This window comes from Perognathus longimembris, chromosome 14 (assembly GCF_023159225.1).
Source record: "Perognathus longimembris pacificus isolate PPM17 chromosome 14, ASM2315922v1, whole genome shotgun sequence".
Lineage (NCBI taxonomy): Eukaryota > Metazoa > Chordata > Mammalia > Rodentia > Heteromyidae > Perognathus > Perognathus longimembris.
Genome location: NC_063174.1, coordinates 52,883,824 through 52,910,138, shown reverse-complemented (window position 1 = coordinate 52,910,138; position 26,315 = coordinate 52,883,824). Strand labels below are relative to the sequence as shown.

Here is a 26,315-nt window from a genome sequence, read left to right as displayed (position 1 = left end):
GATAGGAAGTTTTCTCTGATAGGCTGGTGTGTGGAAAGCTTGGTCCCTGGTTGGTGGATCCAATTAGCCTATGGAGCCATCATTTGATGGCATTGGAGGCGGGGTCTATTTAATGGAAGGGGTCACCTGGGACATGTTATCGGGGCATGATATTCTGCCTCATCTTAGGCCCAAAGCAATGGATCAGCTGACTTTGAATGGAAACTTCTGGAAACCAGGAGCCAAAAACAACTCCTTCCTCCCTTAAAAGTAGTTTTTTCTCAGATATTTTTTTCACAGTGACAAAAAAAAAAAAAAGGCGAACACAAAAGTACTAGCAAACTGTATGTAAAAACCGTACAAAAAGAACTACATACCATGACCAAGTGGTATTTATTCTAGGACTCTAGGTGTGATTTAATATCTAAAGATGGTTTGATGCAATATCAAAAGCATAAGGAAGAAAGCACAAGGTCATCCAAGTGGATGTACAAAAGGAATCCAGGTGGGGGCTGGGATGTAGCTCAGTGGCAAAATGCTTGCCTAGCAAATGTAACATCCTGGGTTCGATCCCCAGTACCAAAAAAGAAAAGACAGAACATTTAAAAAAGGAGTCCAGGTAAATACCAGTGTCTGTGTGATTTAAAACACTCAGCAAACTAGGGAAAGAATTCAGGAAATTCTCCCAACCAATCTACAAAACTAGTACCAACGGTGAAAGACAGAAAGTTCCCCTCAGGTGGACTGAGGGGAATGAGGTAAGATGCTCATTTACACCACCTCCATTCAACACGGCTCTGAAGAGTCTTGCCAGGCTTGAAAAGAATATCACATTCACTTAAAAAGATTAAAATCATTTCCACTTATAAGTGACGTTGGTCTCTATATAGGAAATCATTAAACATGATTAGATAACCCAAGAGAACATGATTAAAATTAATATGACACAGGGTGAGCTAATATGCCATAGCAGACCACATGGTATAAAATCAACATGCAAGAATCAATTCTGTTCCTACACATCTGCAATAAGCCATCCAAAGTAAAATTAATCAAAAGCATGTGTAACAACATTAAGAACAAAGTAATTGCCAATAAATAAACAAAAAAGGATAAAACTTAATATTCTGCAACATTATTTAAAAACAACAACAAAACAATGAAAGGGCCAGGAGCCAGTGGCTGACATCTGTAATCTTACCTATTTAGGAGGCTAAAATCTAAGGATTGCAGTTCAAAGCTAGCCTGGGCAAGAAAGTCTATGAGATTCTTATTGCCAAGGGCCATTCAAAAAGCCAGAAGTGGAGCTGTGGTTCGTATGGAAGAATGTTAGCCTTGAGCAAAATAGCTCCAGGTACAGTACCTAGACCCTGAGTTCAAATCCCTGGACTGATGCATGCATGCACAGGCACACACACGGGCATGTACACACACAGACACGCACAAAACAAAACAAACCCTAATGGATCCAAATAAGTGGAGAGATCTCTCATGTTCCTGGGTTGGAATACTTAATGTTATCAGAGGTAATATTTGCAAATGAGTCTACAGATTAATATGTAGAACCTAACAAGATAACCTTAAAATTCACCTGGAGGATTAAGGAACTCAGAGAAAAAGAAGAACAGGGATGCCTCACACCTCAATTCCATAACTGACCACACAGTTACAGTGTCCTGCACAGACAGACCTATCAATCAACAGAAAATCTCAGAGTCCAGAAATCAACCCTCACATGGACGCTCCATTCATTATTGACAAGAACACCAAGACAATCTAGTGGGAGGAAGAAGAGTCTGCGTGTGTGAGTGTGTGTGTGTGTACACGCACGAGTGTGCGTGTGTATGCAGTGGTACTGGTTCTTGAACTCAGGGACTCCTGTGCCAGCTTGGGTTTTTCGCTTATAGCTGGCACTCTACCACTTCAGCAGGTGCCTGACTCTTTCTTTCTTTCTTTTTCTTTTTTGCCAGTGCTGGGGCTTGGGACTCGGGGCCTGAGCTGTCTCTGGCTTCTTTTTGCTCAAGGCTAGCACTCTACCACTTGAACCACAGCGCCCCTTCTGGCTTTTTCTATATATGTGGTGCTGAGGAATCGAACCCAGGGCTTCATGTATTCGAGGCAAGCACTCTACCACTAGGCCATAGTCCCAGCCCACCTGGCTCCACCTTTCTTCTTCTCTTCCCCTGAGCTACCCAGAATCCTTCATCACTTTCAACTGCCTCCTCACTGACACGCCCCTCTGCACCCACACTGCACGGAGAACTTTCAGTGTTTTCTGTAGGATGAGGATGTGACCCCCGCCATACCACTGTCACTGTGGTCACAGGCACACAAACCACTTCCACTTGTCTGGCTTTTCTTCCTTGGAGACAGAGTCTTGGAGACTTCTTTCTGCCCTAGCTAGCTTGGCACCATGATGCTTGAGATGACGGGCGTGTGCCACTCTACGCAGGGATAGGTTGAGAAGGGGGGCTTGAACTTTTGTTCCTCCCACATAGTGAGGATTACAGGCCGCCACTAGTTTCATAAATTTTATTACGCACACATGTCACCTGCAGGTCCAACTGTGAGGACAGCTAAACTATTCAACATGACCAGAAAAGCATGGAAGTCTTGAAAACTATGTAGGAAATATTGTAAAAGAAAAAAAAATAGTATGGATCTAGGGAGGGCTACATCACATGTGGCCATGACAACCAGAAAGTTAAGCGAATACCACTGTTCTAAGAAATAAGTGAGGGGGCAACAATACAGGTAACAAGTGAAATTCATCCTCAGAGGGTTCCAAAGCTCCTACAGGAATAGAAGCTTCAGTACGTTGTGACATCAGAAGTTCCCTCTTTGAGGGAATGGTGGGTCCTATGGGAATAGAAACTTCAGTGAATTGTGACATCAAAATGCTCCTGCCAGTTCAGCAAGAAGTAAGCAGGACTTCCTGTTTTTCTCATGTCTCCACAGAGCCAAGCCCAGCCTCCCAGGGCCCAGGCTGAGCTGAAGATTCAAACTCCCCCCATCTGGTTGGCCAGCCCAGCATTGTGTTAAAGAGAGAAAGTGAATACCTGAGTGGACATGGTTCCCCCAGGATTCCACACCCCATTCTACTCATTTCCATTTGTGGTCTCACCCCTGGGTTCAGTGACCCGGGGATTTCCCTTCCAAGGAAAGGGATGGGCGGGAGACATGCAGGCAGGCAGCTCTGATCAGATGTTGGGAGCAATCAACCCTGAGCACTTAATAAGGCTTCTCAAGATGGCTGTCTGGGGGCTGGGGATATAGCCTAGTGGCAAGAGTGCCTGCCTCGGATACACGAGGCCCTAGGTTCGATTCCCCAGCACCACATATACAGAAAACGGCCAGAAGCGGCACTGTGGCTCAAGTGGCAGAGTGCTAGCCTTGAGCAGGAAGAAGCCAGAGTCCAAGGCCCAGGACTGGCCAAAAAAAAAAAAAAAAAAAAGATGGCTGTCTGGCCATGGGAAGGCCGGGGCGGGTGGTGGTGGTGGTATTTAAAGCACAGCATTTGGAGAATGTGGTAAAATGCTTGGCAATTCAGGCAAAATAAGTGCAGGTGGCAGAAGGCTGGAAGGATGGGGGGGGGGGTCGGTTCCCATGGCCTTCTGCACCCCCCTCCCCATGCCCAAAATTCTTAAAGTCATGAATAACCTCGTGGTCTCCATCCTCACCCAGTGTCTCCTCTCCTTCCAAGGGGAGAGGCAGTTGCAGGTCAGCTCCCAGGGAGTCTTGTCCAGGGAGCATCCACCACAAACCAGACACAGGGAAACAGCACTGGTGCACCTGTCAATCTTGAGAATAGAGAGCGGGGTGCGGGGATGGGACCCCAGGGAACAGGGAGCACGTGAGTAGGGCTTAAGGAGGAGAGGTTCCAGGCCTCCCTTGAGATAAGACAGACATGGAAGGAAGTGGAAACTCCCTTGATAAGCTTCCTTTGACACTAGAGACTTTCTAAGGCTCTTTGGAGATGAAAACAAATAGAATTTATTTATTTTTAAGTCATCCAGGCAATTAGACCATGCTTTTTTGAAAGGAGGACTACTTTAGACAGGACACCAAGGAACCCCAAGAATTATCTGGTTTACATTCAAACCAAAGCTTCCTCTCCATCACAGAGAATAGCATGGAAGAAGCGACAGAAAAAGATGAAATTGAGGATTTAAAAAAGGAAATCAGGTCAGGCCTGGTGATGTATGTCTATAATCCCAGTTACTTGGAGATGAAGATAAGATTGCAGTTTGAGGCTAGCCTGGGTAAAAAGTTGAGACTGTATCTCAAAGCAAAAGCCTGGTCTGGTGGCTCACACCTGTAATTCCAACTATACCGGAGGTATAGGAAAGGGGATCACAAATTAAGACAATCCCTGGGCAATATCATGTGTCTGAGATTTTTCTGAAAAACAACAGAAGCAAAAAAGGCTGGGAGTTTAGCAAGCATGAGGCTCTGAGTTCAAACTGCAATGCCATCAATAAACAAATGAATTTGAAAAATAAAAGAAGAGGCCATTCCATTTTATGACATAAATAATTTCTAATGTGACACTCTCAGACGAACTTCTGCGACAATGCTAGATGACAGAGGTGAGAGCGACGTGCTACACAACACGACTCAAATGCCAAGCTACTGGAATCTTCCAAGTGGCAAGTGTGTCATTGAACAAACCCAAGCTTTTCTGAATGGATACACTGAGGCTTCATTAGGTTATTTTGTCCATGCTCACCCTAAATAAGCAAGATGTTTCTGCTCTCTGCACCTCAGTTTCCTTTTGTTGCAGGATGGAATGGATGCCAACTTTCCTGCCCACTTAATTAAGGTCTGCGTGCAGACATTTCCCAAAAAAGAAAGAGCCTGTTCTATGTTTTGGTGCCAGTTTATAGCTTGATATTCTCTGCGATTCTCAATATTTTATAGTTTGGATTGCCTATAATTTGATTTCAAAAGTTCTTTCCTTGGTCTTGACTGTGTGTGTGTGTGTGTGTGTGTGTGTGTGTGTGTGTGTGTGTGTGTGTGTACCCAAATTCCCCAAATGATATTCAGTTCAGATTTATACATGGACCAGACCAAAGCATACATCTGCGCGCTGAAGTCCTGAACTTGAGAGAACCCCACAGAGCCCAGCTGCCCAGTGCAAATTGTGAGCAGCACTTGAGGCCAAATGTGTGCTAGTGGGACTTTCCTTCCTTCCTTCCTTCCTTCCTTCCTTCCTTCCTTCCTTCCTTCCTCCCTCCCTCCCTCCCTCCCTCCCTCCCTCCCTTCCTTCCTTCCTTCCTCACTCTCTCCCTCCCTTCCTCTTTGCTTCCTTCTTATCTGTCTCTGTCTGTCTGTCTAGCTCTCTATCTGGGGCACTGGGGTTGGAAACTCAGGTTCTTGAACTTTCTCTACCCCTTGAGCCACTAACATGAACTAAACTTTCCTGGAAAACCAGGTGGAATGCTGCCCAACTGTGTTCTTGCTCAAGCCCTTGAAGTTGAGCGCAGTCACGTGCCTTGACTTGGCTCATGAAACGTGAGTGGAGGTAACTTGTATGGCGGTCACGTAATTGCTAGTGCTCCCCTCTTTTCTTTTTCTTCCTGGTCCCAGCTAATCTTGGAATCCCTTGGTGATCAAGAGGAGGCAGAGGAGACAAATGCCCAGTGAGTCACCCCAGCCCAGATTATACTTTATGTAAGTAAAAGGCAAACATTGTGTGTGTGTGAACTCAGAGCCTCAAATTCTTGTTTAACTTTTTTTTTTTTTTTGCTCAAGCTGGTGCTCTTCCACTTTAACCACACCTTCACTTTCAGCTTGTTGAGGTTAATTGGAAATGAAAGTCTCAAACTTGTCTGCTTGGGCTAGCCTCTAGCCTTGATCCTCAGATCTCAGCCTCCCGAGATTACAGGTATGAACTACCAGTGCCTGGCCTTTCAGATAATTCTTGTTTCCAGTGATCACCTTCCCCCACTGTTTTTTTTTAATCACAAACATCCCCATATTTGTATTTTAATTTTTAAAATTTTACTTAATCTTTCTTAGGGTGGTGAAGTTCTATAGTTATCACTTTAACCATTCATGATGGACGATTAGATAGCACTCGATATATTTACGATGTTCACCTTAGCAGTTCTGCCAAAATTAAGTTAGCCACTTTTAGAGAAAAATAGGAGCAACCCTCTTTACCTGTGAATTCTCCCTCAGCCCATACTGGAAGCTCTATCCACTAAACAGTGGTGTTCTCTTCCAGCCTTCCCTCATTCCCATCTGCTTCCCTCAGGCTTCTCTAGAAACCACACAATATTTGACCTTGTGTCTGGCTTGTTTCACCCAATAAAATTGTTTCTGAGGTCCAACCTCACTCCTTTTTATGGCTAGGAGGGGACTCATGGTGTGTAGAAACCAGGTGGTGATTTTCAAGCATCTGTGGGTGGATCCTGGGGGTGGGGCTTCCCCCTGGGCTACCGAACATAACAGCGATAGGAACACGTCCAAGTATCTGTTCACGTCCCTAATCGAATCCAGCAAATGCTGTTCTGTAACGTGCAGCAATGAATGGGTTCGTTTAGGAGGAAATGTTTAAAATGCTTAAGTGTGCGATGTCCCCACCGGCGATGGTTTGTCTTGTAATACGCATTCCCTTACAGGAGCTCATTGTTCCTCCAGAGAGAACCCTGGAAGAGGGGATCGGTGTCTAGGGAGGCAGGGGGCAGGAGGCAGGCCTCATGTGGCCGAGCAGCTGGTGTCACGGCAGGTGCCAGGATGGGCACTGTCTAGACATTAGCAGGGGCAGAACTCGAAACTCCAACTCCAGACTCTGTCCAGGTTTCATTACGCTTCACCTGCTTTGTGAACGAACCTATTTGCATCCCCAAGCCCTGTGTTTGTGATGCCACCTGCCTGTAGCATTGCTGTACCCCCCCACAACCCCCACTTCACGGCTGTCCACCATCCCCTGCGTGCTCCTTCCTGCTTCTCCATCCATGGGGAGCTTCAAGGGGTGGCTTGCAATGGGAGAGGGGAGGATTTGGCACCCCCTCTCCATCTCTTATCAAACCACCCCTCCCAAATAATCACCCACCCCATCTAGAGAAAAAAAAAATATCCTGGACTAGCTATGCAAATGCAGCAGGTCCAAGGTTAAATTCCAAGTGGCCCCAAGGCTTCCTTGTGTGGAAATTCTGGAACTGGCTTCTGAGGCGCAGGATAGGATGAGGGAGGGATGGGCGAGTGCTAAGAGTCGGGCAGTGAGTCTGGGGGTAGGAAGAGAGTGGTCGTTCTCTCCGATCACCTGCAGGGCCCCCGCGGTTCCAGCCACCGTGGAGATGGGCAGACCTTTCTCCACACAGGACCCCCAGCTACTGCGGCGCCCTTCCCAGCCAGCTGCTGTTGGACAGAGCCCTCAAGATGGGATGGGAGTTGTGAGCCAGGCGGTTGGCTGAACACAAGGCCCCTGCAACACAGCTCTGTTCCTAGGCATCCCGATTGGTCCCTGGCCTATCTTGGAAGCCTTTCCTACCTGATGGAGTTTAAGGCCAAGCCTGCTGCTCTTCCCCCCCCCCCCGCCCCTCCCCCAGGGTGCATCTCCCTAATCCAGAGATGCCTGGCCGTCTGGGGAAGTTCCCTGGCCACTGCCTTGCTGATGAGGTCCGGGCTGAGGAGCCCCAATCTACCCTGGGCTGTTGCCACCGCCAGCCTTTGGGCGGTTCCTGTGCTCTGGCAGCGGGCACGCACTTGTCTCTGGCCTTTCCAAGCCTCTTCCCCACTCTGGGTGGAGACCCATGGGGGTGGTACACAGACCCCTCCATCTTTTCCCATCTGGTGGTGGACAGAGGCAGAACCGACAGTGGCCCTGCCACACCCTGGCTCAGAATTCTCCACGGGTCCCAACTTTCCCCAGGAGCTTGAAGCCGCTGGCCCGGCAGTGGCGGTGCCCAGCCACCCCCTTAGCCAGCGCACCGTCCCAGAGTACCGCAGGCGCGCGTTCCACCCCAGACACCAAGGGCACCGAGTCCTAACGGGTTCGCGCCCCCGAAGGTGGCTCACTCACGCCTTCCCTGGTTCTCCCTGCCAGGAGGCGCTTTCCAGCTTCCCCGCGAGCCATCAGGAGCGGGGTGGGGGGGGGGGGGGGTCGCCCTCGGTGAGCTCGAAATCACCGGGCGGACCGCGCCTCGCCGGGGCTCCACCAACGCCCGCCGCTCCCCGTCCCTCCCGGGATGGAAACATCCGCGGCGAAACTTCTCCAACTGAAGAAGCCGCCTTCACGCCCCTGGGGGTGGGGGTGGGCGGTCCAGCCCCCCCCCTCACCCCAAGTTCTGACTCTGGGGAGGGAGCTGGGATCGCGGATTCTTCTGCTACCAAGCGCGCGCCGGGGGGGGGGGGGGCGGGGGAAGCCGCGATCCGAGCGGGGCGGCCCCGCACCACCTGTGGATCAGGCGGCCGGGAGGACGGAGAGGCTGGCGGCCGGGGCGGGGGTGGGGGTGGGGGTGGGGGGTGTCGTCTGGCCCCGGCTGGGCGAGTGGAGCGCCGCCGGGGTCACTTACCTATGGTGGATACGACGGTGCCCACGAAGTAGAAGGCGCCGGTGAAGTCCCAGCGCGGGCGCACGCTGTCCACCCGGACGCCCGCGCGGGCGGCTTCCTCGTAGTGGCGGAGGAAGCCGCGCAGCTCGTCGCGGCTCAGGTTGTGGCCGCGGCTGAAGTTGGCCAGGCGCTCCTCCCAGCGCTGCTTGGCCTGGCGCTCGTGCGCCAGCTCCAGCGCCGAGAACACGGCGGCGCCGCCCAGCAGGTAGAGCAGGATGAGCGCGGCCAGCAGCAGGAAGCGCGCGTTGTCCTCGTTCAGGTGCCCCGGGCCGCAGCTGCAGCCCCGGCCGGCCATGGCCGCTCTCCTCCCGGGGGGCTGGAGGGGCACCGGGCCCCGGGGATGCGGGGTGGGTGGGGGGATCGCGGCGCGGCGGATGCTGCCGCTGCGGCGGCGGCGGCGGCTCACCCCGCGCCGGGACGCCCCGCAGCCCGCGCGCCCATGGTCGCCAGGCGCTCCCCCCCCTCCACCACCACCACCACCACCACCACCCGCGCCCAGGACGCCCCGCGCCCCGCGTCCGCCCCGACTCCCGCTTTCGAATCCGCTCGCTGGCCGCCGCCCTCCCCGCCCTTCTCCCGCGCGCTGCTCTGGAACGTGCCCCGGAGATCCGAGCGCCCCGCCGCCCCGCGCGCTTCTGCTGGGCGCGAGGCTGCGGGCGCCCGGCGTCCACCCCGCCTCCCCGCCGGCCCCCGGCCCGGGAGGGGGCGTGGCGCGACCTCACGGCAAACTCGGGGCGGACGCCCGCGCGCTTCGCGGGACACCGGCGGGTGAGCGGCGCCTCGGGGGCTGGGTGGCGGCGATTCCTCGCGTCCCGGGCGTTCGAAGGCTCGGACGGGGGACGCGGCGCGGGATCTGGGGGTGGTGGGGCGGAACCCGGCTCCCGGCCTCTGGAACGACTCACCGGGCGGCGGGACTGGGGATGGGGCGCGGGGTGGGGGCGGAGGGGGGAGGGTGGCACCAGTCCGGGACCCACGCCAGGACAGAGGGACAGTGCCGGGCGGTGGCCGCGGACTCGGATCTTCCGCTGGGCCCCCGCCTGGAGCGGCGTCCAGAGGGCGCACCGGCTGGAGAGAGAGAACCGCAGGAAGCCAGGAGCCTCTCCCCGGCAGCCCCCCTCCCGCTGCCCCGGGCAGCCTCCACCCACCCCGGGCAGCCTCTCCCGCCTTGCCCGGCCCACCACGCCCCGGTCCTCTGGGCGCCGCGCTGGGCGTCTTGGGCCCCCACGTGTTTTGCTTCGCCAGCCCGGCTCCCCCGAGGAGGAGAGCGGCCTGGAGCACCGGGAGTTCCACCGGGGGCCCCCTGGCGTGGCTGCCCAGGGGGGTCCGCATGGAGCGCTCCCCGCGACGCCCTGCAGAGCAGCAGCAAGGCTCTCCAGCGACCGGCAGGGCGCCCCGCGGGGTCTCACCCCCTTGGGCGTCCTCCCGTGCCCGTGGGCTCAGCTCAGCCTTCCTCGCCGGGCGCGTTCAGACGCAACAGGTGGAGCCGCTCAGCTGCCAGCTGCAGGGCCCCCCACTCCCCGCCCCGGGCCCTCCCCGCCCCCGGGCCACGGGGACCGTCCTCCCCCAGATCCCCAACACGGATCCCCGCTCTCAGGCCCCGCCCAGGCGCGCAGACCCCCGAGGGGGCCACTGTAGAGGGGAGCGAGTGCTCATCCGGCCCGCGTGGGTCCCTCGAGGACCAGGAGAGGGCGCCCCGTGCCCTTCATAAGCATCTGCCCTCCCCACCCCCACCCCGCACCCGGTACCCAGGTCCCACGCGGCCAGTCACCCGCCAAGGGCACGTGGGAGTCAACACGGACGCGGGCGGCTGGGGGCTGAGAATCCCCGTGCCTTGCGCCAGGGTGGCCCCACCAGGCCCGCCCACCCGAGGCCCTCAGGAGGAACCGACAGCCCTGCTGTAAGCAAGTGGCCTTGAATAAAGAAATGCTCGGCGCTGGGGACTTTCCTCTGCTACCCAGCCTTTTGGGGGTATGCATGGATCTTCCCAGGGTAGATACTGCAATGATTCGGCAATTCATTCGGCACTGGATTATGGAAAACTGGCCACAGACCAGTGAAGTATGTTTACAGTGCCACCCACAACTCAACCCCCCCCCCCAGTCTACAATTAACACTGTATCAAATTTATTATATATTGTGTTCCTCTTTCCACCCATCTCCCTTTGATAGAAACCAGGAATGTTAGAAAGTTTTTGGTTACACATTGGAGCATTCATTAAAAATTTTTTTTGTTATAAAGGTGATGTATAGAGGGGTTACAGTTACATAAGTCAGGTAAAGAGTACATTTCTTTTTAGACAATGTCACTCACCCCTTCCTTCACTCTGTCCCAGTTTTTCCTTCCCAAGCCACCCACAAGTTGTATAGTTTGTTTTCCATAGTGTCTTGTGAGTGCCACTGCTGCTTTTATTCACCCTTTGTCCCTCCATTTCTTTGCCTCCCCTTAGCTCCCCCAAGACAGATAAACGAACAAACAAGACAAAAAAGAAAACAAGGGCTGGGGATATGGCCTAGTGACGAGAGAGCTTGTCTCCTATACATGAGGCCCTGGGTTCGATTCCCGAGCACCACATATACAGAAAACGGCCAGAAGGGGCGCTGTGGCTCAAGTGGCAGAGTGCTAGCCTTGAGCAAAAAGGAAGCCAGGGACAGTGCTCAGGCCCTGAGTTGAAGGCCCAGGACTGGCAAAAAAAAAAAAAAAAAAAAGAAAAGAAAAGAAAAAGAAAACAAAAACAGCCACGAGCAAAAAATCCTCATTTCCATTTCCTGGAGTTCATTTCTACATATTATTTTATATGGTCAGATGCACGTAGCTATTGCAGCCTGTGTTCCTCTCCTAAGACACAGTCGAATATTCCCGTACCATTGGTGAATGTGTTTCTTACCTTATAGTGAACTGCACAGTGAAAGAATGTGTATGTATTTACTTCCCTTAGCAATTCCCTGACATTTGTTTCAAAATAGTTGTATTAACCTCTGAGTAATGACCTCCTGATGCTCAAAATCCTTGAAACCCTCAGCAGTATCCATCGTTTTAGTTTTAAATGTACTTTTTCCTGGTGGATATCGAGTGCCATCTCATTATGGTTTTACGTTTACATCTCACGGATGTTTCATGTATGGGTTGGCTATTTTTCATCTTTCTTTATAGATTTTATGTTGAAATACTTTATCCATTTAAAAATTGGTCTGTTATTGTGGGATTATTTACATATGTAAGACAATGGTTTCTTCTCTGATACATGTGTTGCAATTCTACCTTTGACTTGTCCTAAATCTGTTTTGTTTTCTTTCTTTGGGTTAGTTGTGGGGCTTGAACTCAGAGTCTGGGTGCTGTTCCTGAGCTGTTTTGCTCAAGGCTAGTGCTCTACCACTTTGAGCCACAGTGCCAGTTCCACTTTTCTGGTGGTTCAATGGAGATAAGAGTCTCACAGACTTTCCTGCCTGGGCTGACTTTGAACCTCAATCCTCAGATCTCAGCCTCCTGAGTAGCAAGGGTTACAGGTGTGAGCCACTGGTGCCCAGTACTAAGTCCGCTTTCTGACATGAGTTTTTTCACTATGGTGAAGGCCAGTATGTCAGTCTTTTATGTTTTGTGCTCTTCATATATTAAGAAATCAATACTTCCTTCAAGCTTCCAGCTTTTATTTGTTGTGTCTGTGATCCATTTTAAAGTTTGTTTTTATATGGTCTGAGATCCGGTTAAGGTTCCCATTGATCCAGGAGAAAACTATGAATGAATTTATTTCCAGCATCTGTACACAGCTCATAATCTAGCTCCCTACTCATTAAGCCAATCTCACAGTATTTAGATTGCTTGGAATTAGGAAGTGTCAGTTTCCTAATTAGGTTCTCCTTGCCTGGTTCTCAATCTTCCTAGTTATGTTTCCATGCCACTTCACCCAGGCTTTTCTGTTGAGATATAATCTCATGAGTTTCTTGCCTGGAGTGGCCTTGAACCTTGATCCTTTGGATTTTAGCCTCCTGGGTAGCTAGTATTACAACTGTGAGCCACCACACTTAGCTAGCATGTCTTCAAGATTTCTTTGAATATTATGTTATAAAACTTCTGTTTCCATGAAAAAAACGCAATAGAACGAGCTTATTAATTTTGACAGGAAAAGACTTGCATAACCTTGAATTGAGTCAAATCTCCTGATTTGCCTTTTAGTACTTATTCATAGTTGTATTTTGTTTGCTTTTGTTTTGTTTTGAGCTCCGTGCTTCAAACTTGCTAATAAGGAGGTGCACTACCATTTAAGTCACTCCACCAGTCATTATTATTTTTTTATTTTTTATTTTTTGGCCAGTCCTGGGCTTGGATGCAGGGCCTGAGCACTGTTCCTGGCTTCTTTTTGCTCAAGGCTAGCACTCTGCCACTTGAGCCACAGCGCCACTTCTGGAGTCATTATTTTTTGAGAGTTATTTTTTGCCTGGACTGTGATCAGTAGGATGACAGGAACACGATCACGCTCCTAGTCCTTGTTCAAATGGAGTCTCTCAAATTTGCTCCCCACCCCCTGGTTGCCCTTGAACTTCTACCCATTGATCTGACTCCCAAATGCCTAAGGTTATAGACTTGAGCCACTGTGTCTGGCTGTAGTTGGTCTTTGAAGCTTTTCTTCAGAACTTTTACATTCAACAGGAGCTGTTTGGTTTTGCCAGAAACCTGAAGTGACTTGGTTTTCTTATTCCCCTACCTATGTGTTTGGGATTAAAAATGGCTTGTTGGTTGAGATGAGGGTTTAACTTTTGGTCTGGTCTGGCCTGGCCTTGACCTTGTCTGGTTCCGGCCATCTCCTGAGTACCCAGGATTACAGGTATAAACCACCATGCCAGCTCTCATGGAAATATTCAGTTAAGAATGAGTGGTTTCTAAATCATCTGAACAAAGTCTGCTCACAGTAGTCTGAAGAATCCATGAGTAAATAGCCAGCCAAGGCACACACAGCAGCAGCACCTGTGTCCCTGGGGTCCGAAGGGATGTGTGCTGACCGAGCCAGGGCAGAGCCAGCACTGCAGATGAGACACAACTCTTGTTTATGACCTGGCCTTGCGACCTTGAAACATGTTTTTCCCTCTCATGGGCTGAAGACAGTATGGGCCTCACAGTGTGATGATATATGCAAATATAATCAAATAGACCTATAATAGATGCCGTTGGGTTGCAACTTTTCTCTTGCCTTTCCTCTCTAAACTTCTCTTTATTTGTACATGAAGAAAGGAAGACTGAGCCAGGTGCTGGTGGCTCACGCCTGGAATCCTAGCTACTTAGGAGGCTGAGATCTGAGGATCACAGTTCCTAGCCAGTCCATGAGAGTCTCACCTCCAATTAACCAACAGAAAACTGAAGCGGAGCTGTGGCTCAAAGAAGTAGAGCACCAGCCTTGAGCAGAAAAGCTCAGGGACAGCACACAGGCCCCAAGTTCAAGCCTTACTACCACCACCACCAACCACAAAAAGGAGATTGATCCAGATGCCTTCTGCTTAATAACTTGCTCTTTGAAAACCTTGTTACAAAAGAACAGGGCCCAGTGAATGGAGACATTTGAATACAATGAACAACCCAAGCTCATTTCACTAGAGCATCTCATAGAACTAAAGGTCAACACACAGAAGCGAATTAGATTCTGCTTTGAGAAGGAATTCCGAGTATACTGAGATTTGTAAAGCGTTGGTTCCATTTGTTCACCCCTATCATTTTACGAAGCGTCTGCTTTTACAGTACCCTAGCCTTCCTCATCGCCAGCATCTTCTCAACACTCAGCCTTGATTCTCTCTGCCCTGGAGTTTAGGCTGAGAATTTAACAAAACACCACCATGCAATTCTTAGCTCTCCTCCACATTCTAGCTCAAAAGGAGTATGGCAGTGAGGTTGGATTTAAGTAATTCAGCAATTCAGTCCTGCAGATAAGTGTGATAGTAACTTTACATACTGTCCCATGGTTCTGTCACACTGATTCGTCATGACAGTGGAAGAAGGCATACCTGGGCTTATATGTAGTCATATTTTATGTTTACCAAACTTGCTCCCTGGCACAAACACTTTGCTTAGGTGTTTTTTGTTTGTTTTTGTTTTCCCTGTGAATGGGGATGGACTACAGTATCTTGATTGGCTGAATAGAAGAACCAAAAGAACAGGTCTTGGCAGGAATTGTCTGGCAGTCTTCTTACACAAACATCAGTGACCTAAAACAATGACTTACGAGTTGATGGGAATTTTAATAAGAAATGGTACTTTGTAGCTCTTATGCCACGAGTAGTGCTTGAAATAACTAGCCTAGTACACCTGGAAAATGTCCAAAGGTTTTATCATTATAGTACCTGACCCATGTACAGCATGAGTTAGCACATAATCAATCGAATTTTAGATGTACCCCTACACAGAGTCACGTTAGTTTTATTCCTGCCAGCCATTGTGTTCCTGTGCTGACTTTTGCTGTACTTTGTCATGTAAGATTAATATCATTAATCCATCAATATAATTGCTGCGTTTTAGGAATGTAAATAAAGAACGCCTACTTCATATTGAGGCACTCTTCAAATGCAAAGTTCTTTTTCTTGAACTTAAAGAAGGGGTTATAATTGCAATTCTTTGACAATGAGAGAAAAAAGGTCTTCAGATTTGTTACATCTAGGTCATTCAAACAGTCCTACGACTGGTCAAGGTTTAATATAAGTTTCCTGAGAAAAATAAACTTTTAATTTCACATGGGAAAAAAAAAACTTAACTGTCAAATCCAAGATTTTTTTTTTTCAGTCCTGGGGTTTGAACTTAGGACCTCACGCTTTACCTTGTAAAGTAGGTACTCTACCAACTTGAGCCACATCTACAGCCCTTCAAGGTTCTTACTGTAAACATACTGAGTTAGATGCATAAACTACATTGGCCTGTAGTCACATACCGCTAATAATTTCTATGAAAGGAAAAACATCTACCTTATACCAGAGTTCCCAGGAAAATGAAGCTGTGTCTGTGTTGCGTGGCCTGGCGTGGGAGAGCGAGCTATCAGTGGACCCGGGTTCAAAGCCAGTGCGGGCAGGGAAAGTCTGTGAGAGTCTTATCTCCCATTAGCCACCAAAAAGCCATAGTGGAGCTGTGGCTCAAGTGGTAGAGCGGGGCAGAGGTGCCGACACTGACAGCTCGGGTCACCCAGCTGCCTGGAAGCCGCTGTGGCCGCCGCGCAGTCCCCTGCCCTCCGTGGATTCTCGGTTTCTTTGCCACAATCCTTTGGTCATCTGGCTGGCCACCGGGCCCCCGCTCAGCACCTGGGCTGCGACGGCCAGTGCAGGGTGCTCCAGCTTCCTCCACGACCTCTTGGTGTATCTGATACAGGGTCTGACGTCCTGGTGCATTCACGGCTGGGGGGGGGGGAGGGGGGAGGAGCAGGAAGCCTAAGCCTTAAGTGTCTTACAAAACCAAGTCACCCTTTGGGATTTCTTCCAAGTAAAATGCCTGTGTACTTCTTGTATGACTCTCTGATCTGTCTTCTCTGGAAAGTTCTGGGGCTGGAGGGGGGCACCTATGGTGTGGCATGGAGAAGGGCTGAGCAAATGGCCGGGGTGGGGTCCGATGGGACCCATCCATAAACAGGAAGCAGGGTTTTGGACAGGGATGAGAACTTTGGGAAACTGAGGCTGGAAGCTAGGTGAGCTGCAGGGGCTGAAGCAGCTCATCCAGGGACATGAATATCCACGGAACCATCCAGAAACCTCTAGGAGACACTCCCAGGGGGCTGAGGGGCTGAATCAGGAACAGAGGAGCACATTCTTTCTCTGAGAAGTTCCCTCAGTGGCTGCATGGACAGTGCCTCCATTGGAGATGGAGTGGAGGCACCAAGCACAAGGTCAAGGTCAAGCTTTGGATCAGAACAACCGACCATTGTGGGAACCTCACCACAGTGAGGATGATTTCATATCACAGCCACACACATTTCTAACAGGGTGAAGTTTAATAACTTGTTCTCCAAAGCCGAGGAAAGGAAATTAAGAAAATAACACTTATTTTTAGTGAGAATGTGGAGAATGACCATTAAAAGCACAACAGACCTCTCTGCTCCCAAGTGGCCTTTGCAAACAGTTTCGTGGGGTGCAAATAGGATTTGTAGGGGAGGTGCACCTCTGTGAACAGTGCCCAGGGTTCTGGACGTTTTCCCATGCCCGGGGAGGGGCCCCGCATCGCTGCACATCAGGAGGGCACCCACATGTTCCCGTGTGTGTCTGGCGCTTTGACGTAAGGAATATTCCAGATCCACGGCCGATCTGGGGAAAGAGCACATCACGTAATCTTTATTTGAACGGAATCATGCAACGTTCACTCACTGCGCACCCCATTCTCTTAAGCGGCTGGGCAGAATGTTTTAAAATCAAACACTTTTAGATAGCAACTTTCGTAAGAATTCATGTTGGGGCGCAGGGTTCAAGGAGCACGGGGACGCAGACCAGCAGAAACCGAGGTGAACCTTGGCACTGCCACACCAGCAAGTCTCTTCGCCAGTCTGTGCCTTGCCAAGGCGCTGTCATGAGGAATAAATGAGAGGGAGGCATGCAGCCTGCAAGACACCGTGCCTGCACCCCACAAACACCCAGCAGAGGACAGCTATTCCTTCCTTCTCTTAGGAAGCTTCAGAGAGCAACACGGTGGGTGCTGGTGGCTCACGCCTGTGATCCTTCCAACTCAGGAGACTGAGATCTGAGGATCCGAGGTTAGAAGCCAGCCCGGGCAGGAAAATCCGGGACATTCTTATCTCCAATTAACCAGGACAAAGCTGTTTATCAGAATGAATGTCAGGAAGTGGAAACATGTTTATGGGGGGGGTGACTTATCCTTTGTACAAGTACATCATCATCATCATCATCATCATCATCATCATCATCATCACAATGTAAAAAAGATGATGGAAGTGGAGCTGTGGTTCAAGTAGTAGAGGACTGAGCAAAAAAGCTCAGGGACAATGCCCAGGCCCCCAGTTCAAGCCCCAGGACCGGCACCAAAAACAAAATAAGAGAACCCAAGAAACAAGCAAGAAAAAAAAGCAGCAGTAACAGCTTCCCAGCCCGGGCCTGTGAGTCTGCTCTCGGCAGCTCACATGAAATGGAGAAGCTGGGCGGCACTCATGGAATGCTTTGTGCTGTTGTTAAAGGACGCATGTTCAAATCCCCCCTCGTGTATCTGAGCACCTCAGGGAAGGCATTTATTTGGGGTGCGGCCTCAGGTGCCTCCTCTGTGCCAGGCATTGGCCGGGGACTGCCATGTGGCAGAAATGACAATGTGTGAAAACCCTCGGCCCGTTGCGGGTGCTCTCTAAATGGGAGCCTGTCTTCGCTGCTTTTCACGGATGCTTCAGACGTTAAAAACCCAAACCCCAAACTCTCAACATCACTGCGGTAAGAATCCACCATTAAGGAAAAAAAAATATCCACCAAGGCAATGCGAGCTCAGAGGACAAACAATGGCGTCTCCTGTCCCCTTGGGGAGCCTCTGCTTGTGTGGCACGCAGCACTGCTGTGCTTGTGCACAGCAGCCGGCCTCCGGATGCGGGGTGGGGAGCTGCAAAGATGGCAACATCTTATCAGAACACTGTCGCTAGTCACTGGGCTTGGAAGGCTTGTGAGCGTGGAACCCAACACTTTTCCAGTAACTTAGCAAGCTTGCAGGGGGGGGCGGGGAAGCTGGCCAGGCGATCCCCCTGCCTTTGCTAGACCCACCTTTCTCTCCTTCACCAGAAATCTCAGGGAACACTCGATTCTTGGGGTCTGAGAGCTATGAGAGCCATGCATCAGTCATGCAGATTTGTACTACAGATGCTTAGCAGCCTGCTTATAACTTGAGGATCACCATAGCACGCACTCCTTCCCCTCAAAATGAGGCACAGAGTCCACCCCTTCCCCTGCAGTGAAAGCTTTGCTGGGCAGATAGAGAGGGAAGATGAGCCAGACACAGAAGCTCCATGGAGCTCCTTGCCCGTGGGAGGAGACAGGTCCAACTGAAGTACAAAACCTGGTTCTATTTAGGAACCAGAAGCCACTGGCTGTCACCTGAGCAATCAACGTTTACTACCTTCCTTACCCTGGACAAAAGCAGTCTGGGGTAGGGGTGAGGGCATCCTGACAGATAAAACTCGTTAGCATGGGAGGTCTGCTCCATGCAGGGGCCTACAACCGTAACCCTGGCTACACGGGAGGGGGAGATGGGGAGAATTACAGTTTGAGACCAACCAGAGAGAACCTCAATGTCAACAACAGCTGGGTGTGGTGGTATAAGCCTTGTTATCCAGCTAGGTGGGGAATGTAAGTATTAGGATTATGGTCTAGGCTTGCCTGACAAAACAACCCCCCCCACCCCCCACCCCCCGCAAGAAAAAGCCCACAAAAAAAGAGACCTGTGATTAACCAAAAAGGGCTGGTGGCATAACTCAAGTGGTAGAGTACCTGCCTAAGCAAGTGTGAGGCCCTGAGTTCAAACCCCAACACCATAAAGAACAAGTTCCATCTGCTTAGGCCTAGTTTAAAACCAAGGAATGTGTAACATCCCAACTTGAAGTGCAAAGGAAAATTCTAAGATGTGTTAATCTGGTTTATCAACTTAGCAGAAATACACAATCATTTATTATTTCAGTATCAAGGTCATGTGAACCTTTCTCTATAAAGAACCACACCACTAATCTGTGATCAGAACGCAGCAAGCTTAAAATGAGTACTTAACTTATTTTCAGGGAATTGAGTAAATTATTTGCTATTCTTTGCAAAGTTCTAGGTTTCCTTAAGAATCCTGATTATAAAGTCCTAAAAGCTGAGCCAAGAGTTTCAGTCTGCTATATGTAGTGTGAAACCAAAACGGAAAGGGAGAGGACCAAAATCAATCTAAAAAAAATGTTTTAGGTTGCCTCATTACAAAAAAAAATCATTTTAAAAGATCTTTCCAAAATAGATCCTTAAAAATAAAATGTAGCAATTTTAAGTAACTTCAACTTGTTCCCCATTTTATATGGAAAGGACAACTGAATCGATCTTGTCTCTCTTAGAAGAATACAATCTGGACTTTGCTATGTATTTCTGGGCGTCTGCACTGACGTTTGCTTGGCTGTTCTCTGAGTGTGAGGGACTATCGTAAGTTAGACAAGCAGGGAATGGCCATGCCAGATGCTTAAAGCATGTTAGGTCTTGTGCATTCCTTCTATAGGTACATCTCCAGGTGTAGCAGGCTCATCTCGTGTGCCAAGCAGGTGTGAAGGAGTCTTTCTGTTGGCCTTAAGTTTTATTAGCATGGTTCTGGCCACTTTAAAATTTATCTTTAGTTTTAAATTTAATTGTTTTTAATGTTTTAAATCCATTTGAGTTTCCAGAGAGGATCTCCAGTGTTTTCGTTGGGTCTGGATTATGAACTTCCTATGCTCTGGCATGGATGGGATGACACCTGTGTGCCGCCATGCTCTTTGTTACTGTTGTGGTTAAGGTGGGGTCTTGCCAATATTCTGCCCGAACTGGCCTCGAACCTCAATCCTCCCTATCCCCACTTCTCAAGTAGATTGGATTACAGGCAGGCACCCCCCATGCCTAGGTTGGCCACTTACACTGGGAAACCCATTTGAAATCAGCTGGGTGCTGGTCTTTCATACCTGTAACCCTAGCTACTTAGGAAGTGTACAGACCGGTGAGCTTGCTTTCCAGGTACCTGTGGGTCAATGGCGGAGGCTCATCTGGTGTGTGACTGGCCCAGGTCCGTCCTGATCTCAGGGAAAGGCTTCTAGTTTGGATTTGGCTGGGCACAGGTTTTCAAAAGAATAACTTAAACTTGATGTGGGCAAAGGCCTGTGCCCATCTGGCGCACTGATATATTCAAGACTGCTGTGGCTGCCTACATACAGTAGGTGCTCAATATGTGTCTGTGGAAAGAATCCACAAACAGCAACCGGCGCACACAGCAGGGGAGCCCAGTAGGTGAGTCTTAGTTTTTGCTTCATCTTATGTGATCATTTTCTGTCTTTCCAGGTAGTAACTGGTTCTAGCTTTTCAGAGCAATGGATTCCTTAACTAAGCTTTTTTGTGTAGTCTTCTGGTTAAGCGAATACGAGTAGGATTTTGAAGCGCTGTCCTGGTTTGGAAATGGCTTTAAGATGAAGCGCTCTGAGGTGCTCAGCCCCACTCTCTTCCCTCCATCTTGGTAAACACCTTGCTATGTCTACACCGCTCCCTGGAATTGGCTGTGTTTTAAATGGTGATAACTGAAGTCACCGGTATCATCTACACATTTTGTACTATGGACTGGAGCAATATAGAAAAGAGAACTGACAAAACATAAGATGCTCCCACTCCTCTTGTATGTATCTTTCCAAGAAACAGCAACAACACCATCAGCAATGACACTCTGCCTGCTGGTCAAGTAAGATTTATCTTTCCGAAGTCTAAGGTACAGCGGTAGGTTTTGAGTTCTCGCAGAGCTTTATCTACTGGAGAGGAAGGGGCCATAGGGCACTTTGAAGGGCCTTCTATGTCTTCCATCCTGGCAGCGAGGGAGGAGGCCAGGGTCAGACACTACGAGAGAGCCCGCGGCCAACACGGCAGGCCTGGCTCTGCCAGGTCTCCTCAGGACAACCTGGATTAAGAGGAAAAAGAGGAACCTGAAGAACAGAAAGGGAGAGAAGACAAAAGCGGAACAGAGACGGGGGGACAGGAAGTTTTAGACTAGACAAGCGCCCACTCTGGTACCTCCACCCTCTGAGCGCTAGGATGGAAATCACCGAGCACAAATGGGAAAGAGAGGGGTTCGTACTGATTTACAGTCTAGAATGTGCCAGAAATTGCATCAGACATCATAATAACAGTGATCATAAAAGCAACTCATACGAACTCCGTTAGACACTGCCAAGCACTTTTCCAATGACCCTGTAAAGAAGGCACACATACTTCCTTATTTTGCAAATGGAGACAGGAAGGGCTAGAGAAGTGGCTGCCTGACGCCACTTGGCCCTCTGTGGAGCTGGCATACAGACAAGGTCTAGTTGTAAAGCATGCTTCTCCTTTCTCAGTGGTGTGGCGGGGAGGGGGTGGGGATGAGCAGAAATTCTGTCAAACTCAGTGTCACTTTGCTAGTAGAAAGAGCTATGCAAGGGCATGCAACTGGCCACCCTGGAGGAGGGATGCCTCGTTAGCTGTAGCCGGGCAGCGGCCGGCACCCTAGCAGAGGAAACAGGACAAGCTCTGTTCCTACCCAGCCACACAATCTGGAAAGAAATGGGGCCACCAGAGGAGGAAGTTTGGTTCACCAAGAGAGCCCAAAAGTGTGAGTTGAGGACAAGGAAGCTGCCCGGGTCCAGCCACGCCGGGCAGGGGCAGCCCTGATAAGAAATGGACTAAGACTTCCCAATCAAAAGAACATCCTTGCTCAGCGCTGGTGGCTCACGCCTGGAATCCTAGCTACTCAGGAGGCTGAGATCTGACGATCACAGTTTGAAGCCAGCCTGGGCAAGAAAGTCCACGAGACTCTTATCTCCAATTAACCACAAAATGTTGCAAGTGGTTCTGTAGCTCAAATGGTAGAATGCTCCTCTTGAACAAGAGAGCTTAGGGACAGCACCCAGTCCTCAAGCTCAAGCCCCACTACTGGCACAAAAAAAAAATGAAAAAATAAAAATCCTCTGTTCAGACTTAGCCTGTATGTATTTTATACTGTAGCTATTATAATGTCTTGAAGGTTCGGGGTCTTTCTCTCGCCAGTTCTCCTGGGCCTACCATTCTTGCTTAGCTTTTCTCGCTCCAGGCTGGTGTTCTACTTGAGCTGTAGCTCTACTTCCTGGACCCATGTCAAAGCCAGATGTTCTTGGGCTGATAAAAGTGGTCCAGCAGCTTGTGACGTAAGGCTGGTCCCAGGATGGATGGGGGTGGTGCGGCTAAGCCACCCGTCACGATATTCCACCCGACTATTTAATCTAGAAACATACTTGGTCACTGCCCCTAGCAAAGTCACAGTCCAGTGTCCCTGGGAGGGGGTTTCTGTGAGTCAAAACCATTTCAAGATGAGAGGACATCGCATGCTGCTTTCACATTCACATCTGTGCAAGGGAGCAGAGGTCAGGTGACATAATGTGACGTCATCAGAGGCTGGGTGGGAGCAGCCCTGGCAGGCCATTCGGCTGCTGTAGAGGTCCAGTAACCAGGCATGGGAAGCACTAAATAACGCCACTTCTCTGGCTTTTTTCTAGCTTTAATTTGGAGATGGTTCGTAAAATACGTTACAATGTGTTCAATAAATCAACAAACATCTAAACATTTCTTAAAGTTCTCATTTCTATTGTAGCTGGGTGCCAGTAGCTCAAGCTTGTAATTCTAGTTACTCAGGAGGCAAGGTCTGAGGATAGTGGTTCGAAGCCAGCCCAGGCAGACAAATCTAAGAGACTCTGATCACAATTAACCAGCAAAAAGCTGGAAGTGGAGCTGTGGCTTAAGTGGTAGAGCATGACTTTGAGCAAAAAAAAAAGTGAAAGTGCAAGGCTCTGGGTTCAAGCTCCAGTACTGGCACAGGGAGAAAAAAATTCTATCATAGTAAACACCAAGAACTCTTGTAAACTGTGGGCTGGGAATGAATATGGCCTAGTGGCAAGAGTGCTTGCCTCCTACACATGAAGCTCTGGGTTCGATTCCCTAGCACCACATATATGGAAAAGGGCCAGAAGGGGCGCTGTGGCTCAGGCGGCAGAGTGCTAGCCTTGAGCGGGAAGAAGCCAGGGACGGTGCTCAGGCCCTGAGTCCAAGGCCCAGGACTGGCCACAAAAAAAAAAAAAAGAACTCTTGTAAATAAAAGCTCCTTGGGGTTCTCAACAAGTGTAACATTGCAAAGGGGTTTCTGTGATTCCAGATAGCGCGGCAAGAGGCCTCTGTACACCTGAGCACACAGAGGGTCCCGTAAGAGTGGGGTGCCCAACCTCCCACACCCCTCTCCCCATCCAGCTCACCTTTACTGCCATACAGCTCCGGGGGCAGGTCATACGGCACAGGAAACGAAGGCGTTGGCTCCCGGCTCCCAGAGAAGAATTTCTCTTTTACTTTGAAGCTGTCCAGGCCCTAAAGACACACAGAGGGGGTGGTCTATGACTGAATGCCATTTCCTGACACCATTCCTGACACCAAACAACCCACCCCCAGAACATCCCAAGAAGCAATTGTGTCTTTATGACACCTACAGAGTGAAATGATTTCAGAGCTATTTTCAAGGTTTCACAGGCAAATAAAGCTTAAGAAAAAACAACCCTCAAAACAATTTTCTTTCCTCAAAGTATGAGAGGTTTATTTGTCAGGAATTAAAAGTTTGCAAGAATTTAACAAAGCCTACAGAGAAACAATGTTGGGTATGATAAGCCAGTTCTATGGAAAGCTATGTACAGTTGGCAGGGAGCTGTATAAAAATACCTCCAAATACTTTGGATATTGCTATAGTAACCGACTGCTTGCTCTGGAGTAAGAAGTGGAAGTTGCTTTCATGTATAATAAAAGTGTTCCAATATAATATGGTAGGACTTTAAAAATTAAAATTCTTTCAGACCTACCAAAATGGAATGTTTATTCCAAGAACTCCAGAACAAGGTGTTAATCTTAGATCTGAATTGGGGGGGAGGGGGAGGGAGGTCTCCATCCCAGCTGATGTGTGCACGCTTCCATCCGTCTCTTCAGGCCTGCGCAGTACAGGCGCTTCCCCTGTCAGAGCCGCCCCCTCTCCCAAGTCCCACATCTTCTGGGCCCTTCTGGATCATCCTGGCACTCTGTTTCTTGGTCTGTCCCACTGTCTATCATCATGTCTACCCACCCACCCAAACGCAGATCCGCCCAGAGGATCCTCGATACCCCCATACCCAACCGTGCTGGAAGCCACGAAAGGAACAGGAGTTCTCAGTCCCCAGGATGATGTAGCTCGGAAAGGGGAGGTTGATCACAGGTACAATGCAGGAGCAGACACAGTAGCTGGCAGTCCCCTGGCTTCAGACAATCTGACTTCTAGCCATTGCTCTGACATACTAAGCTTGGTAAACAGCTGACAGTAGCATTCATGCCTTCATTCATTCATGCTTTCATTCACATCATTTCTGAAGCTGAACAAAAGCAAGGGCCCCAGGAGCCTGCGGGTTCCACACCTATTTCTTGTAGTTCGATAATTTCTGCCTCACTAACCCCTCGCAGTGGCCACTTTGCTAAACCTAACCAACTCTGACCCAGTGAGGAGCTGCAGAAGGCTTTGGAAGACACGCCTCCCTAGCAAGGCAGACTGCAGTAGCTTAGGGAATAACTGGATGTATCTAGAGACAGGGGAGCAAGCGTTACTGAGAACGTAAGTCTAAGTCTCAGTATTACAAGGATTAGTTACAAAGTGAGGTGACACTGGATGGTAGTGGTACTAATGCAAATCAAAAGACATGGATTCCAAAGTGACTGACTGAAAGAAATAACAAAGAGGCATGTGAGTGTCAGGCAGAGAACAGGAAGTAGAGATGAAGACACCTGGAGGCTTGGAGAGGACAGCCGGGCCTGCTCTTCCTTCCACACTCAATGGGGGGTGCTCCACACCTCCCTCCCTCATGAGCAGTACTGGGTCCTTCACGTCCCATCCTCAATGCATTCTGGATTGACATGAGGAAACTCTTCATTATGTCTTGCTTTTGTATATCACTTACTTGCTTGCTAGCCAAGTTACTTAAACCCTTTGGGACTTCTTTTCCTCATGTAGTAAATGAAGATAACCACAGAGTCTAATGCACGGGGCTCATGGGAGAATGCACTGGTTTATTCAGAACAATGACTGCTATATGTAAGGATTCCAGGAAGCAAACTGGCACAACTGGGAGTGCATTCAGGGCATGACCCGTGATGTAGCTCCTCCTGCTTTATAGAAGAAACAGGCCTGGAGGTTTGACAGAGGCCCAGGGCCACACAGCATGGAAATTAGCAAGGCTAGCAATAGAACTCTGTCTTCCCAATTCTTGCTGTCATGCTCTTTCCACTAAGCAAACAAATAGTCTCACATTCACCACCAGGAACCAGGGCCAGGAAAGAAATTGTACATGTCAGAGGCAAGATGAAGATGGGACAAATTGGGATGAAACCCTGATACACAAGTGGCCAGAGGCGGGGAAGGGGTATCGCTCTCAGAATGACTACTCCTAGGGAGTAGTCTTCTTTAGTTCCTAGCTTCATTGCTATTCTCAGCTGCACCTCAGTTACAGAAGATTCTTGCGAGTCCAGATCGGACACCCTGACATGCGTCCTCGCGTCTGACCTCAGACGTGAGAAGGTTTGAACTACTTGTATCTGAAAGGATCCAATGTGCTTTTTTATCTCCCGAATATAATTTCTGATCTAAATTCTAGGGTATTAAAAAAAAAGTACCACTTTTCCCTTCAATCTGAATGTCAAATCATTTCAGGCTGTCTCCTAATTATCATTATTTATATATCACAGTGGTATCATTTGGCATTTCACTAAACAGAGGAAGGAACCCTCCCAGGCACTGCTGCTTGAAAGACAGTGGAGACAAATACACTTATAAAACACCAGGTGAGAAGGTGGACACGTATCACCCAGGGGAAATTGCTGGCTTTCCCCTGCTCAGCTTGGGAGCCAAAGCGCTCATTATCTCTCAGCTCCATCACAGAGAGCGCGAGAGAGGCATGCTCCGATCTCAGTCACAGATGTAGACGGCTTGGTTAGCTGCGCATGTCTGAGGAGCGCCCTCACTGGAACAACCCTATGTGAGGTGTTCGGGTTCCTGAGCTACAGCAGCGACAACAG

General features: G+C 49.5%; 2 protein-coding genes across 5 annotated transcripts in view; both read right to left on the bottom strand.

The window, feature by feature from the left end:
- Window positions 1-8,838, bottom strand: part of Kcnk13 (potassium two pore domain channel subfamily K member 13) — a 59,441-nt gene extending 50,603 nt beyond the window's left edge. Inside the window, exon 1 of the mRNA XM_048362264.1 lies at window positions 8,502-8,838. Coding sequence (XP_048218221.1) covers window positions 8,502-8,835 — 334 coding nt within the window. The 5' untranslated portion in view covers window positions 8,836-8,838. The remainder of the gene's footprint in view (window positions 1-8,501) is intronic.
- Window positions 8,839-16,479: 7,641 nt separating this feature from the next.
- Tdp1 (tyrosyl-DNA phosphodiesterase 1) overlaps window positions 16,480-26,315 on the bottom strand; it is a 64,816-nt gene continuing 54,980 nt past the window's right edge. For all 4 annotated transcript variants that reach the window (XM_048361934.1, XM_048361933.1, XM_048361930.1 and 1 more), the window contains exons 15-16: window positions 23,492-23,600; window positions 16,480-16,802 (exon numbers count right to left, since the gene is read on the bottom strand). In XM_048361934.1, coding sequence (XP_048217891.1) covers window positions 16,729-16,802; window positions 23,492-23,600 — 183 coding nt within the window. In that variant the 3' untranslated portion in view covers window positions 16,480-16,728. The remainder of the gene's footprint in view (window positions 16,803-23,491; window positions 23,601-26,315) is intronic.